Source organism: Morone saxatilis, unplaced genomic scaffold (genome assembly GCF_004916995.1).
Source record: "Morone saxatilis isolate NCDOM2014 unplaced genomic scaffold, NCSU_SB_2.0 Contig8, whole genome shotgun sequence".
In the NCBI taxonomy this organism is placed as follows: domain Eukaryota; kingdom Metazoa; phylum Chordata; class Actinopteri; family Moronidae; genus Morone; species Morone saxatilis.
This window is the reverse complement of record NW_023340257.1, coordinates 17,293,998-17,307,322: the sequence shown is the minus strand read 5'-3', so window position 1 is coordinate 17,307,322 and position 13,325 is coordinate 17,293,998. Positions and strand designations below refer to the sequence as shown.

Sequence of the window (13,325 nt, the reverse complement as noted above, 5' to 3'; positions counted from 1 at the left end):
CAACCACACACACACACACACACCACGCCCAACCACACACAATCACACAGTACATGAGTCAGTAGAGATTGAATGTCATGTGAAGAAAGTCAGAAGAGGCAACGTGGAGGTGAGACGTATCATTTGTCAGTGGTCCGACAGGGACATAAATAAGCTATTGAAGCACAGGGATTGTTTATGCCAATTAGTTGGGCCAGACAGTCAGTTCTGTGGTATCAGAGCCACAGTATGAAAGCAACTGGGGCGGAGTCAGTAGCGCAGTCCCTGCCCCATGGCAGTGATTGACAGCTCTGGGGTGGTGACAATGCAGCCTGCTGCTTGAAGTGTGTGTGTGTGTATGTATGTGAACAGGACATTTTGTAAGTTACAGAAGAAAATTAAGATGCTTTGAAAGTGTTTTAACCATTGGTGGTAAGAGGATGAGGTATCCTGTGGAAAGGTGCCTATATCGATAAATAGTGATTGATTTCATTACATGCTACTGGAACTCACTCTTATGGGGTTCCTATATTAACTGAATTGTTTTATATGTATATAGGGGTAACATTGTGAATGTTTTTTATACACTTCTTTTTACACAGGACTCTTTGTTACTTGCCTTATTGCAGACAGCTCAGCAGTTCACTTATGTACATATCATTTGTCAGCATTCACAATAATTACCAACCAAAATCATTCTTACTGGACTCTCCTTACGCAAAGCGAGGTTTATATTCAATTTTAATCATATGCATCATTGACCTTTTATAGTGGATAATTTCAAAAAGAGCATAGCTCTTTATTGTTTAAATCTTTATTGCTCAATTATTTTATTTCTTAATTCATTTGTCTGCTCTTCGCTGCTTTCAGAAGTTCATAAAATTTTATTTTCTGTTGCATCATCAAATGGTACATTACTATAATGATAAGAAAGATAAGAGAAAGAGATGCACAGTTTTGAATGCATTTACCCGTGTAATGATATTCACAATTTCAACTTTTTACAAACTGTTTTATTAATGTGACCTTTTAAAAGATCAGATCCACACGTAAATTATGTTTTGTAGAATGTTTTGCTCGTTTATCAAGCTCAGGTAATTAACTTGTTGTAAGCACTGCCCCAAATTGTTGCTTGCTTCGTCTGAACGGTGAGATAAAAATATTCATGCACTATGTTTAACTCTCACCATTCCAGTAATGCGGATAGTTTGTCTCCCTGCGTTGTTAACAGGGTTGCAGACTGTGGTTGATAAACATTCACTACCTCAGTTGGGCAAATAACTAATTGAAACATAAAGACAAACTTAACGCCCCCTGACAATCTTGTTTGTCTCTGACCTCCTAAAGTTTAATTTCTCACTTTGCTGCTGTGATGTAGGAGTGCACTTTAGAGTGTGTACATACACTGTGACATCATGGTTTGGTATGGTTACAGGCGCAAAAGAGCACCACAACTTTAAGTGAGGCTGCCTGTGAAAAGACTTGAAATACTAATATTAAATCTGGTGTTAAGTTACTCTTAAAGGAAAAAGCCCAGTCAGTAGCATTGAAGTTAAAATGCTGTGATTGCACATTAAACTGACCACTGTGTCATACAGACAGACACATACTGCTCTCCTCACCTGTCACTCATTTGCACTATGTTGTGACAGCGGTGCAGCCTTTGCTTAACTGAGTGTGTTAAACTACCAAGTGTTAACTGTTATTTAGCTGTGTACAAATATATTATGTGAGAAATGACACAAGATCAATTGTACGATCAAAGACCATGAGACTGGAAGGAAAGTCACTTTAAAATAATCTCTTTTTGTAAAAGCAAATCACATTTGATACCCTGATTGTTCATGGAATGGCATTCAATTAAACCCACATTTTTGAAAGCATTTGAGATCTGTTGTTATTGCACAACTTATTTCTGCAGTACATCTATGGTAATAAGTTATTTCCTCAGCCTTTAGCAACATGCTATGGCTGATTAATCCTGTTGGTAATATTAATAGGATTCTGCTCATGCTAGTGTTTGCTGTAGAGATGATGAAGATGGCCACATTATTATTCCAGCAGGATTAAAAGGCGTCCCAGTAAGCCGACAGAGGGTGAGCTTGCTAGACTAGCACCAATGTCTGCTTTTGGCTTACGCAACCGGTACCTCTCCAGGCTGGGCGCACAGGTATGCACACACACACGCACACATGCACACCACTTATGATTAGACACAATTCAAACAGAAATCCATTTATTAATTCATCCAGCCTCTGACACTGGCATACATTTTTTTGTTTTTTTATAAAAGAAGGCCAGGGGCGTTTGGTTTTTACTGCTACTCAGTATAATTAAACAAGTCTCTCTTCCACTTCAACTGCCTCTCACTTAATGTTTCTTTTCCACTCTGCTTTCAGCTCCCAGACCACTGCTCTACCCATCTGTCATCACTTGCCCACAGGAGTGTTCTGAAATGATGCCCTTCATTCAGCGGTCTGCTCCTCCAACACTAAAGCTCTGTGGCTCCAGACAAGTGTGCGCCAAAAAAAGAGGATGCTTACAAAGTGTCCCCTTTTTTGAACAAGATGCTGTAGCACTTATTTTTTTATGTTCACATGACTGTTATTCTGGGTATTCTGTTTTCTCACTTAAATTATTATCACCATAGAAATTATTTTTGTATTTTGTAACTATATCCAGTATCTTGTGTTGTTTTCTATGTACCCACCCTTGTGCCTTTTTATACAAACCACACTAAAATGTTTGGGGGTTTTTTCTAGGAGATTGTACATGATATAAAATTGGACTAATGTTTTATGGTGCTTTGATGCTGTTTTAGAGACTCAACCCTGTGCAAACGACAGAGGGCACCAAATCCCTCAAATGTTTCATGTCACCAAAGTATAATTTCTTTTTAATAACCGCCTTTAGCAGGCTCAGTATTTGTTGAGTGTTAGTTCTTTACTTTTGCTGATTATTCAAGTGTTATAAGTTGCAATAAGTTAGAATCCCTCATAGTGTACAAAAAGCCTCACAAGTAAGTGACCCCTGTGACCTGTTGAATGTTGCCAAATACATACTCTTATATTTAAAATAATAAAAGGAGCTATTAAACTGTTGGTACAGTCTTATTTCTGCGCATTGCATCGTGATAAAACTCTGATACATATACTCTCTAGCCTCCGGACCTGTTTGTACTGCCTACATCCACCACGCTGGGCTGCACTCTCTTCTTCCTCCTCCACAGCCAGGCCCGGAGATTCTGACGGTGCCGTTCAGAGCCCAGAAAGTAGAGGAGAGGATTTGCACAGCAGTTAAAACTGACCACGGGCTTCCAGATCTTGAAGGAGATCATGACCGTGTTCAGAAGACCGCAGTCTCCGGGCATGTACACCCTCACAAACAAGTAGACGGTCCGCGCAACGTGATAAGGCACAAAACACACCACAAACATGAGACACACCGCCAACAGGGTGTACAGGGACTTGTTGCGCATACGAGCCGTCCTTGCGGTGGAGATGCTGTCCGCGGCCCTGCAGTAAAGCACCTTTATCATGGAGCAGTAACAGGTGATAACGACGAGGAACGGGATCAGAAAACCCACAATGGCTAAAAACAGCCCATATGGGAAGTAAACTTTAAATTGCCCCGGGTTGGTCATTTCAAAGCATACAGTCATGTTGTTAATCACACCCGTGTGCGCAAAAAACAGTGTCGGCAAAATCTCAGCCGTGGCCAGGATCCAAACCGACCCTGACGCAAAGAGGGCGAGTTTTTTGGTCCTGAGGCGCACGGCAGCGATGGGGAAGCACACGCCGAGGAAGCGGTGCACGCTGACACAGGTGAGGAACATCATGCTGCAGTGGAGGTTGACAAAAAAGAAGAATCTGACGGATTTGCAGATGACGTTGCCGAAGGGCCACAGGCCTCCCATGGCATTGCTGATGATGAGAGGAGGCAAGGCCAGCACGTAGAGGAGATCCGCCACGGCGAGGTTGGTCAGGTAGATGACCGTGCTGCTCCAGCGGCGCGTCCGGCAGCACACGCTCCACAGCAGGGCGCCGTTTAAACTCAAGCCCAGCAGAAACACAAGGCTGTAGGACACTGGTAGAAGGATCCTTTGGTAGTAGTTAGTCACTGGGCAGATTTGGAAGTCCTCCATTCAAAAAAAATAAAAAAAACAAGATCAGCTCAGGTGGTCTGATAATTTAGAGGCCTGTCACTTAAACCTTAACCAACACATAAACCGGTTCTCCTTACACATCACCCTGTCTGCAGCTCACCTAAAACTAGGTAAGGATGACGTGTGACCTGTTTAAAAGGCACCAAGTACAGTTGTTTGTTCAACTTGTGCGTCCCTCCTGTCCCCAGCCCACACCTGTGTGATGCAAACCATTATAACGCCATATCTATTATATGAGCAAATAGATTGGCACACCGTGAGGCATTTCAAAAGCCTGGCATAATAGGCTGAGATACTGTAGTATGCGTGATTACCCTTCCCCCGAGAGAAGCGCTTGCAGAATAATTAATGCTGTGATTAAAGGCGATAGCCAAGTTAAGTGACACAGTCAACACACGGCGCTGTGGGCGCACTATAAAAACGCGCACACGCTCAGCAGCGTCCCATTGGCTGCGAGAAATTCTCCCAAGTCTGTTCTCTCTCGGGCTGCTCCCGACTCAAAGTGTTCACTTCATCTCTGTCTGACCACGGAGAGAGAAGGAGAGAGAGCTCGTCATGCTGAGGAACGGCACGTACAGGTTAGTGCAGAGATCCTGGTCATGCATGCACGGCAACAGTGTTAATTTAGGATGAATGAGAAGCTCCAGTACAGCCTGTACTTCGACGTGCACTGCTGAGTGATAAAATCCATGCATAACGGCACTCTCTGCAGCTGCACGGGGATGAGCACAGGCTGCTCACACACTGAGGGCTTATAGCATATTGCACATTTGAAGAGTTGTTTTGTGTGCGTCTTAACTTGAGCGGTGTCTTTCCAGAAGCATGTACCAGGGAGAGGAGGCGAGGCTGCGCAGCGGGAGTCTGGCTGTGGCTCGGGAGAGGAAACACCTTGCTCTGTGCATTAATAACCAGGTAAGAAGCATTCAGAGAAGAGAAGGCGGTGGATAGTCTGTATGTCCTTACTGTAAAGTGGGTTGTGTATGCCGGTATACATCAAGCCCTCTGGGAAAGTGTCTCCTCTGTTGGTGAGGGAACATTTTAGCAATGATGTAATTCACTTTCTGAGCTTTGTTAGCAGCAGTAAGCTGATGTTGCTCAGAAGGAAAGACCCTCCTAAGGGGAAAAAAGAAGCCTAAACATTATACAAACATTACATTTTTACAGAGAAGTATGATTCTCTGCAATATGACAACACAATGATTCCCCAGTGTCTCCAGGGGGAGAGAGAACAGAGAAGTGTCAGCACCATGGACAGTGAAACTTACTGTTTTCCCATTTGCAGAACTAAATCTCTCCCCCTCAATGTATAGGAACCACAACAGCTTTTAATTTTCGCTCCCTTATTCACCCATTGAAAATGCCACAGTTGGCTGAATTCAATATGGTTTGGGAAATTGCTTTTTTCATGTTGGCTTGAGGCCACTTAAAGATTTTTGTCATGGCAGCATCTGAAAAGGTCTCATTAACACTACACATCGTACCTCCCGCTATAAATGACTTCATTATCAGCAGGGAATAGTGAGGGCACAGCAGCTGAACTGCTCAGCTGACTGAGGTGGCAGGCTCATCCTCCAAGTGTGAAACCAGAGCTCATGCATGAGGATAATATATGCTTTTCATGCTCAGAGAGTTGGTTTGAGGAGAGCGGTTATCGCAATTGATTTCATGATGTAAATCTGTTTTGCAAGAATCACCTCTAACAAAAGTATACAATGTTTCCTGTGTGTGCTTTAGTGAGGGTAGGTGCACAAGTTCACCTGTTTGTATTGAGCTTCTGAATATTTAATGCCAGTGATGTAGTGTTGCGCATTATCGGCGGCTAGGGATATTGAGCTCTGAAAGCACTATTCCATCACAGCTTTTCGACTTACTCTGCAATATATTATGATGGTGCAACCGCCCAACACACGCTAACAAGCTCACTCATACCCTTATTCATTGCATGTTCCCCTATACTTTATAGTTTTGACTCCAGATTTGTTCTAATCTGTTTCCGTTGCACCACCTGACAGCCAAATTTCATTATCACTTTCCAAAGAAAGGACATTTCCAAATTGATCCAGCTTAACTCTGCGAGACACTGTGTCAGAGGAGGTTCATGTGAGACTGCCGAGGAGGACACGGAGAAGCTTGGTGAAGGACTAACCATTAATTGGCGTGTGAAATATGAGTGAGGATGGAAATGCAGGTTATTGGATATGGAGGCTGCTCCACTTGCTGTGTCTGTGTGAGTGATTCAGATTCATTGTTGAGGCGTGAACCCCCTGAGAAACACATTAATCTATCCAGCTATTACCCCATAATCAATGGGACAGCTGGATTTTACGGCCACAGGCCCGTGTTGTTAACCATTTTACACAGAGATTATTTAAACAGCATGCCAAGGGGGGGTCATGTTTAATAGGGTTAAGCATGAAATACACAGTACAGGTGACATTGTTGACACAGCACTTGCAGCTTGAATCTTGCAATCATTCATCAATATCATGCATGAAACCCCTCGTTGCTTCAATTCAGTGAACGTGCAGAAAAAATGGGCTAGTGTGCCACCTTTTTTTTTTTTTAATGAACTCGTGTTTCCAGCATAATCTACATGTGTCATTCCCACCCTGTATCATAGGATGGGGCAGCATCCATTCACCAACACAAACCGTGGGAGTCAGACACAAATGCAGCCGTGCTGTAATATATAGAGGGATGTACATATAGTGGGAGTGTGGTGCAAGGGAAGGGTGTTATATTTCAGAAGTGCATTATCGTCTCTTTCCCCCCAGCGGGACAGAGCTGTGCTGAGTGCTGTTTGCGCCAGCTCACTCAAACGCTCCACGATTGAGTCGTAATAACCTGGCGCATGGAGCGAGATGAGCCTGCACGCTGACAGATAGGTGACTCTTGGTTCGTCACGGTCACATGACGAAGAGATATATATCCTCTGTGTGTGTGTGTGTGTGTGTGCGTGTGCGTGCATGCCTTGGTTCAGTGCCAACAAATGAAATTCACTTTTTTAAGATTAAAAATGCACCATAGCTCTTCCAAAACATACACAAACATGCATGACTGGATGCACACATGCACACACACACGCAGACACTCCTGCCAATTGTGCAGTCATTTCCATCCCATCACATTACTATGTCTTGGACGGCTGGTTTGGTCTAAATGAGTGAGCTGAGTCTTTGATCAGTGAAAGAAGCCCCTTCACCGATGATAGCAGTGTGTGAGTGTGTGGACATGCACTCCCTCCCTTCCTTCACCAGAGCAGCTCCCTATTGGTTAATTGTAGTAGGGGGAATAGTCCCCAGTGCTCCATTTTGCATTTTGATAGACTGTATGGTCATTTCTCACTCTCACACCTCCTTCATCTCTGCTTGTCACTCACCACCCACCTCCACTTGGTATGCCTTCTCTTCTTCTCCTCCAGTTTGGAATAAACTTATGGCCTCATCTTCCTTCTTATTGATAGCCTCTTGCCTCCCTCATTGCGCATCCCAGATCCCCTCTTTAAATGCTCAACATTCTTCACTGCAGTACCACCACCTCAACACATGGAGATTCATATTATATTCAGTGTGCATTAGTGCTCAAGTGTTAATCAGTTCAGAAAATGTATCCGCAATGATTTTTGATAATGGTTTAATCATCATTTGCCAAGCAGAAATGCCAAGTATTAGCTTGTTCCAGCTTCTCAAGTGAGGATTTGATGCCTTTCTCTGCTTTTAAGTTTCAATGTAAATGGAATAATTTTAAGTTGTGTTGGACAAAAAAAAAACTTTAAAGACATCACCTTTATGCTCTGAGAATTTTTCAAGATATAACCATTAATGGGAAAAAAAGATCAAAAGATGAATTGCCCCTAGTGTATATGCTTTAAATGTGTCTTCTAGGAGAGACATTTCTTTTGAATCATACCTATAAAACCTGCGTATAGCTCTAAAAGAAATGGGTCTGTCTGTATTTGATGAACCGTTTACTTATAGATATGAAATTAACCTCACATCTGTATGTGTGCATGACGTAAGCCTCTTCGGTGTTCCTTATCTGTGCCTCCATAGGTCAGTTTACACCTCCTGCTCCAGCCTAGTATTGATGGCCATGTAACTGCAGCTGTCTGTGTGAATGTATAGATGTATAGGTCCATACATGCTGTTATCTGATCAGTATTAAACTGCTTTCTCACTGCAGTTCTTAATAGTCAATAAAAGTTTATTATTTTGCTTCATTGTCAAAGTGCGCCTCCAAACCTGAATATCTTTTTCTTTCTCTCTGCTGCTTTTGTTACCCTCCTCTTCACTGAAATAGGATTTAAAGGTTTGAGCAAAATATCATGAATGCATCCATTCCCCTCAGTATAAAGTACTTGATTTACCCCAGTAGCAATAACAGTAAGAGAAAATAGCATCTCAAATCCTGTAATCACATGAGCCCATCACACCTACGTCTCTCAGTGGGCTCTTTTTTCACTCAGAGACTCAGGCAAAAGAGTAAATGTTGACTTCCATATTACTCCTTGCACGCACTCTGCATGTAAATTGATTTCCGATGTTGCAAATAAACGAGCATCTTCACCGGTACAGCTCTTCTTCTGATTGGACGTTTCCCCAGGCTGATCGTCAAGTTGAGCTGTGGCTAAACAGCCAGTAGTCTGATGCAGATGTTTTAGAACATCACCATGCTGCAATCAAATCCTCTGAGATCAGACTCGGTGTGTGTGTGTGTGTGTATTTACACGTGACTGTGTGTGTGTATGTGTGCATGCAGGTGGGTAGTGCACTCGTGTGTGTTTGTGTGCTTGTATGTATGTGGGGGTTTATCTCACTGAGAGACCACACTAGTCTGAAGGGCACAAAGAGCTGACCACCTCTCACACACTCAAGGGAATAAGCTTTTGTCTTTATGTGTGTGTGTGTGTGTCTGTGTCTGTGTTTTAGTGTGGACATTCAGCTATGCCTGCCATCGATCTCTGTGATAGAACTAGGACTCTGAGAAATTATGATTTTAATAACTCATAAATTAAAGGGCAGCAGACTTTCTGCTCAGTGCTTCTGTTTTCTCTCCCCTTCCTTCCTCTTTTCCTTCCTTCTCTCATTTTTCAGTGACATAATGCTTATTACCGTCTACCTTCTCCTTCCCTTGCCTCTCAGTCTATTGATTGCCCTTATTTTGATATTGAAAATAATGCGATTAAGCTGTTTACATGCCCAGCAGAAGAGGGTTCTGTTAATATGCAATTATGTATTCAGCTATTGATTTGATAGGTTGTCATGTACACTACATGCAATATGTTTCTCCTGTCGTCAGCTGCAGTTGTGTTGCTCCCTTGGTATTTCTATTGCTCTCATATAACTTTAGTGCATTTTATCCGGTCTGGAGACCCAAGACATTAAAGTTGGTTGTAAAAATACACAAGATAGTAGCTGTAAAACAATGAGTAAACAATGATAGCAGCTGCAAAAAATTAAAAACACAAGGTATATCAAGGAAATGTTGCAATCTTTGAAAACTGAAGGGAATAGTGTCCATGTTTTAATCAGCAGTAGAATCAGTAGTGTAAGTTGACAATTGGTCCTTATAATGTCATTAAGATGTATAACTGTAGTCTGAATTGTGGCCTTTTCTCATTCTAACAACCCCCCTGTATGCATATCTCAGCATGTGAACGGTTGGTTGGTAAAAATGTATTTTAATAAAACACATTTATTTATTTTTACTCCCAAATTTAACACCACCATTGTCCATTTGTCATGGATTCTTATTTTAGCTTGAGCATCTGGATGGAGTCTACAGTTACTACAGCATAACACTTGTTGATACAGTTATATTTTAAATCCTTATTGGCCTTTTGCCTGGCATCCTGAACACTTAATCCTTTCTGGCTTTGCTGAGAGGAGAAGCAAGAACATTCAGAACTGTTGAACTAATGCAGCAGCAGTACGCAGTGTCTGGACCGCATGTACCCAAATGAACACTACATGAGCTTAGATGCACACAAACACACCTATACACTACTGGTGCAATGGTGTGTTCTGGCACAGTATATCTATACAGTATATTTTAGTTATAGAAAAAGGTGACAATATTTGTTGGGTTCTATGGTCAATTTAAACATTGTGTATGTCACTCCAACCAAGTTCAGACATTTGCTCTTTATAGAAATTCTCTCTCTGTCACTATTGATCAAAGGGAATAAAAGAAAATATATATATATATATATAATATATATAAAAAAATTCTCATCTAGACAGAAGAATGGTGAAATTTTCTCAACCACTTTGATGCAAACTGATTCACACATTCCAGCAGACACGCGACAACATTAGCATTAATTGGAGTCGTGTTTCTGGCCACCTGATCAATTTCACTTTTTAGTTGCTATGTGCTCTGCTGTTTTCAGTAGCTGATGAGCAGTGAGACTGATACAAAATATTAAAGCTGAGAGCTATAAATCCAAAACAATGAGCTGAAAGACGCTTTTTAGAGCTGAAGGGAGCTATTACGTTGGGTGATACTTTAACTATCTACGAGGGTCACCTTTTTCATCACGCATACTATTGTCATTCCAGCCTGTATTGTCCGGATCTGTGAGCTGAATGTACCCTGACACCCTTGATGTAGACACAAGCACATGAACACAAATACTCACAGCTTGCTCCCTGCTGGCTAACAGAGGGATGAGTGAATACTAGAGATAGAGTGGAGCTGCTTTGCTGCTTTGGGAACACATCCATCTGTCCGGTCCCATTGAGCTTTATGGCTGTGGCCCCAGAGCTGCCTGAGATCGGCTTCACCCTCTGGCCTGCAGCCGGTGTCTGGCTGATTGGCACCTGCAGAGCATACACATGCTGTTATGCATCAGCAATAGCATGCATACACCCTCTACCGCTATGTGTATTTATGATTATTTTTTCTTGTGTTAACACACCCAGAAAAGCTGCCACAGTTAAACAGGTTAATAAACAGATAAGAGAAGCAAATTTAAAAAAGAGCAGTTTTCTTCTGTTTTTGGCTTATTTACGCAGCTACGCCTGACAGTATGTGTGGGTGACAGCTACACATATAGGAAATTTTAGGATTTATTATTGTATCTTATCCAAAAACAGCTCATCCTTTGTCACATCCATAGCATGGAGAATTAAAACCCTTGTTGACATTGGTGCTTTTTTACTGTGCAGGAAGAAGTGAAGAGGTATCATCGCTACTGCAACCACAGTGGAGGGCAGGCAGCCCCCAAGGTGGAGAGGTAAGACACACTACACAGTAGTGTCCCTAGTGTTACATGAAGAAAATCCTGCTATTTTATGGACAGCACTCAATCTACAATGAGGATGGTATACTGTAATATAAAGCCCTTGTTCTATCATAACAAGGCCTCACTCTTGAACATAAACTATACTAGGACATGATCTTACTAGCATACGAGAGGAGATGCAAACAGCGTGTGCTGTAATTTCTGTTTATCTGTCTTTCTTTGTTATTATCATAGAAGCCGTCCTCGTAGAAGCGAGGAAGAGGATGACAATAGTCCTCATCGTCGTGAGCAACAACAGCACCTGGAGATCAAAGCTATTGTGTGAGTATCACCTGTGGCTTATTTATGTATCTGTATGTTTTTTTTCTGTTTCTTTTCTACATTTTTAATCAATTTCGCATTGAATGTCACCTACGTTATCTATGACTTCGATGGAAAAGATCAATTGTTGTGTGGCTTTAATTGAATCTTCACTGATTAGGTTTCAGAGTCGGGGTCAGAGTGCACTTTTGAGTGCGTGAACCCTCATAGACTGCCATCAAACACCATTTTACTTAAACATGGGCCCACAGTTTTATAGGTGTAACAGGGAAGGACAGCTTTCGCCTCAGGCTTTCACTTCCTTGAAAGTCGTGGATTGAGAAGAGAAAGCCAATGTTTCTGTGTAGAGTTAACATGATTGGGGTGTATAAAGGTGAGATGGATAGAAAAAAATGGCAGTGGAACAGGAAGCATATGGGGGTGAGATAGAAGGGAGCAAAGGGAGAATAAAAGTGGAGAAAATAGGGATGGAGGACGAAGGGCGGGGGTTGAGTATTGGTTTTGGAGCTAGGAGTTATGGCTTAATTCAGTTTGTTCCATTTGGCTCAGCTGTCTCTCTGCTCCACTGGAGGTGAATGTGTTTCTCCATTGGGTAATTGATCCTACACTCCATCCTGGACCCCATCGTTGGGGTGACTACAGGGATGAAAGGGAGTGGAAAGTGAGAGATGAGAGAGAGCGCGATCTGTGGAGGTTGAAAACAGGGGTAAGAAAGGTGGGGAGGGGTCAGAAAAGTGTGTGAGTAAGATTTAAAGGGAAAAAAGCTGAGAATACTATTGAGTAAAAAGAAATAAATATAGAACAGGAAAGTCACAGAAGAAGAAATTGAGAAGTTGAGAGTGAAATAAGATATGGCCAATGGTCACGTCATTTATTACCTATTATAACAGTTGAGGCCAGTTATTTATTTTAAAATCCAAATACAGTAAATGATACTCCCTGTTATATCAGGCACATATTTGGCATATATGTGCCTCCTCCCACATGGCAACTCTGTACCTTAATTCAGCTCAACATTGGTTATGAGATGTAGATGTCACTGATGTGCGTACTTCGTCCCTGTATTTTCCCAGGATCCAGCGGGCCTGGCGTGCAAGCATGTCTCGCAGAAGGAGCTGGCAGGGACAAGACAAGAACCGTACCAGTCATCATGGGGGTGAGACCGTGCCTTCTGAGAGCCTCCAGGACCCTGTGATGACCACCAATATTTCCCCGGTAAGACTGCATACAGAAAATCAAACAGACAACCATATGGTGCTACATGAGAATGAGGCTGGTGGCTTGAGATCTAGACATCTTGCTATGAAGTCTGAGTTATCAGCTGTGATCTGTTGTTTCTGCAGAAGATGAAAAAGGAATGGGCAAGTGGATGCATGGATGGATAGACTAATAAAGAGGAGAGCAAAGGAGGGAACGAGGGAGGGGTGTTTACCTCTTGTGTCATCTGGGGGACCATGGGGGTCGGTATTGGTGGAGGTAGATGGGATGCCAGCTGGCACTGTGCCCAGATCTGTAATTAGCCGTTAATTAGGTAAATTTTCAAAGCTGGTTGATTGATTAATGAAGTGCCTTTGCCCTTGTCCTCCCCCGTCTTACCCACCCCCCACCCCCCAC

The 13,325-nt window shown here is 42.4% G+C and overlaps 3 protein-coding genes across 3 annotated transcripts in view; 2 read left to right on the top strand and 1 right to left on the bottom strand.

The window, feature by feature from the left end:
* mfsd1 (major facilitator superfamily domain containing 1) overlaps positions 1-3,078 on the top strand; it is a 10,180-nt gene extending 7,102 nt beyond the window's left edge. Inside the window, exons 16-17 of the mRNA XM_035680538.1 lie at positions 2,041-2,149; positions 2,379-3,078. Coding sequence (XP_035536431.1) covers positions 2,041-2,149; positions 2,379-2,438 — 169 coding nt within the window. The 3' untranslated portion in view covers positions 2,439-3,078. The remainder of the gene's footprint in view (positions 1-2,040; positions 2,150-2,378) is intronic.
* Positions 3,079-3,081: 3 nt separating this feature from the next.
* Positions 3,082-4,123, bottom strand: LOC118342103 (P2Y purinoceptor 3-like). The gene has a single exon (XM_035680539.1). The coding sequence runs from the start codon at positions 4,121-4,123 to the stop codon at positions 3,137-3,139; it is 987 nt and encodes a 328-aa protein (XP_035536432.1). The 3' UTR covers positions 3,082-3,136.
* A 447-nt stretch (positions 4,124-4,570) lies between these two features.
* The window catches only part of schip1 (schwannomin interacting protein 1), a 205,129-nt gene continuing 196,374 nt past the window's right edge, over positions 4,571-13,325 (top strand). Inside the window, exons 1-5 of the mRNA XM_035679604.1 lie at positions 4,571-4,722; positions 4,963-5,056; positions 11,314-11,381; positions 11,625-11,711; positions 12,785-12,926. Of these exons, the coding sequence (XP_035535497.1) occupies positions 4,700-4,722; positions 4,963-5,056; positions 11,314-11,381; positions 11,625-11,711; positions 12,785-12,926 (414 nt within the window). The 5' untranslated portion in view covers positions 4,571-4,699. The remainder of the gene's footprint in view (positions 4,723-4,962; positions 5,057-11,313; positions 11,382-11,624; positions 11,712-12,784; positions 12,927-13,325) is intronic.

Coding starts and splice junctions, on each gene's coding strand:
- LOC118342103 (XM_035680539.1), bottom strand. CDS start 4,123: ATGGAGGACTTCCAAATCTGCCCAGTGACTAACTACTACCAAAGGATC.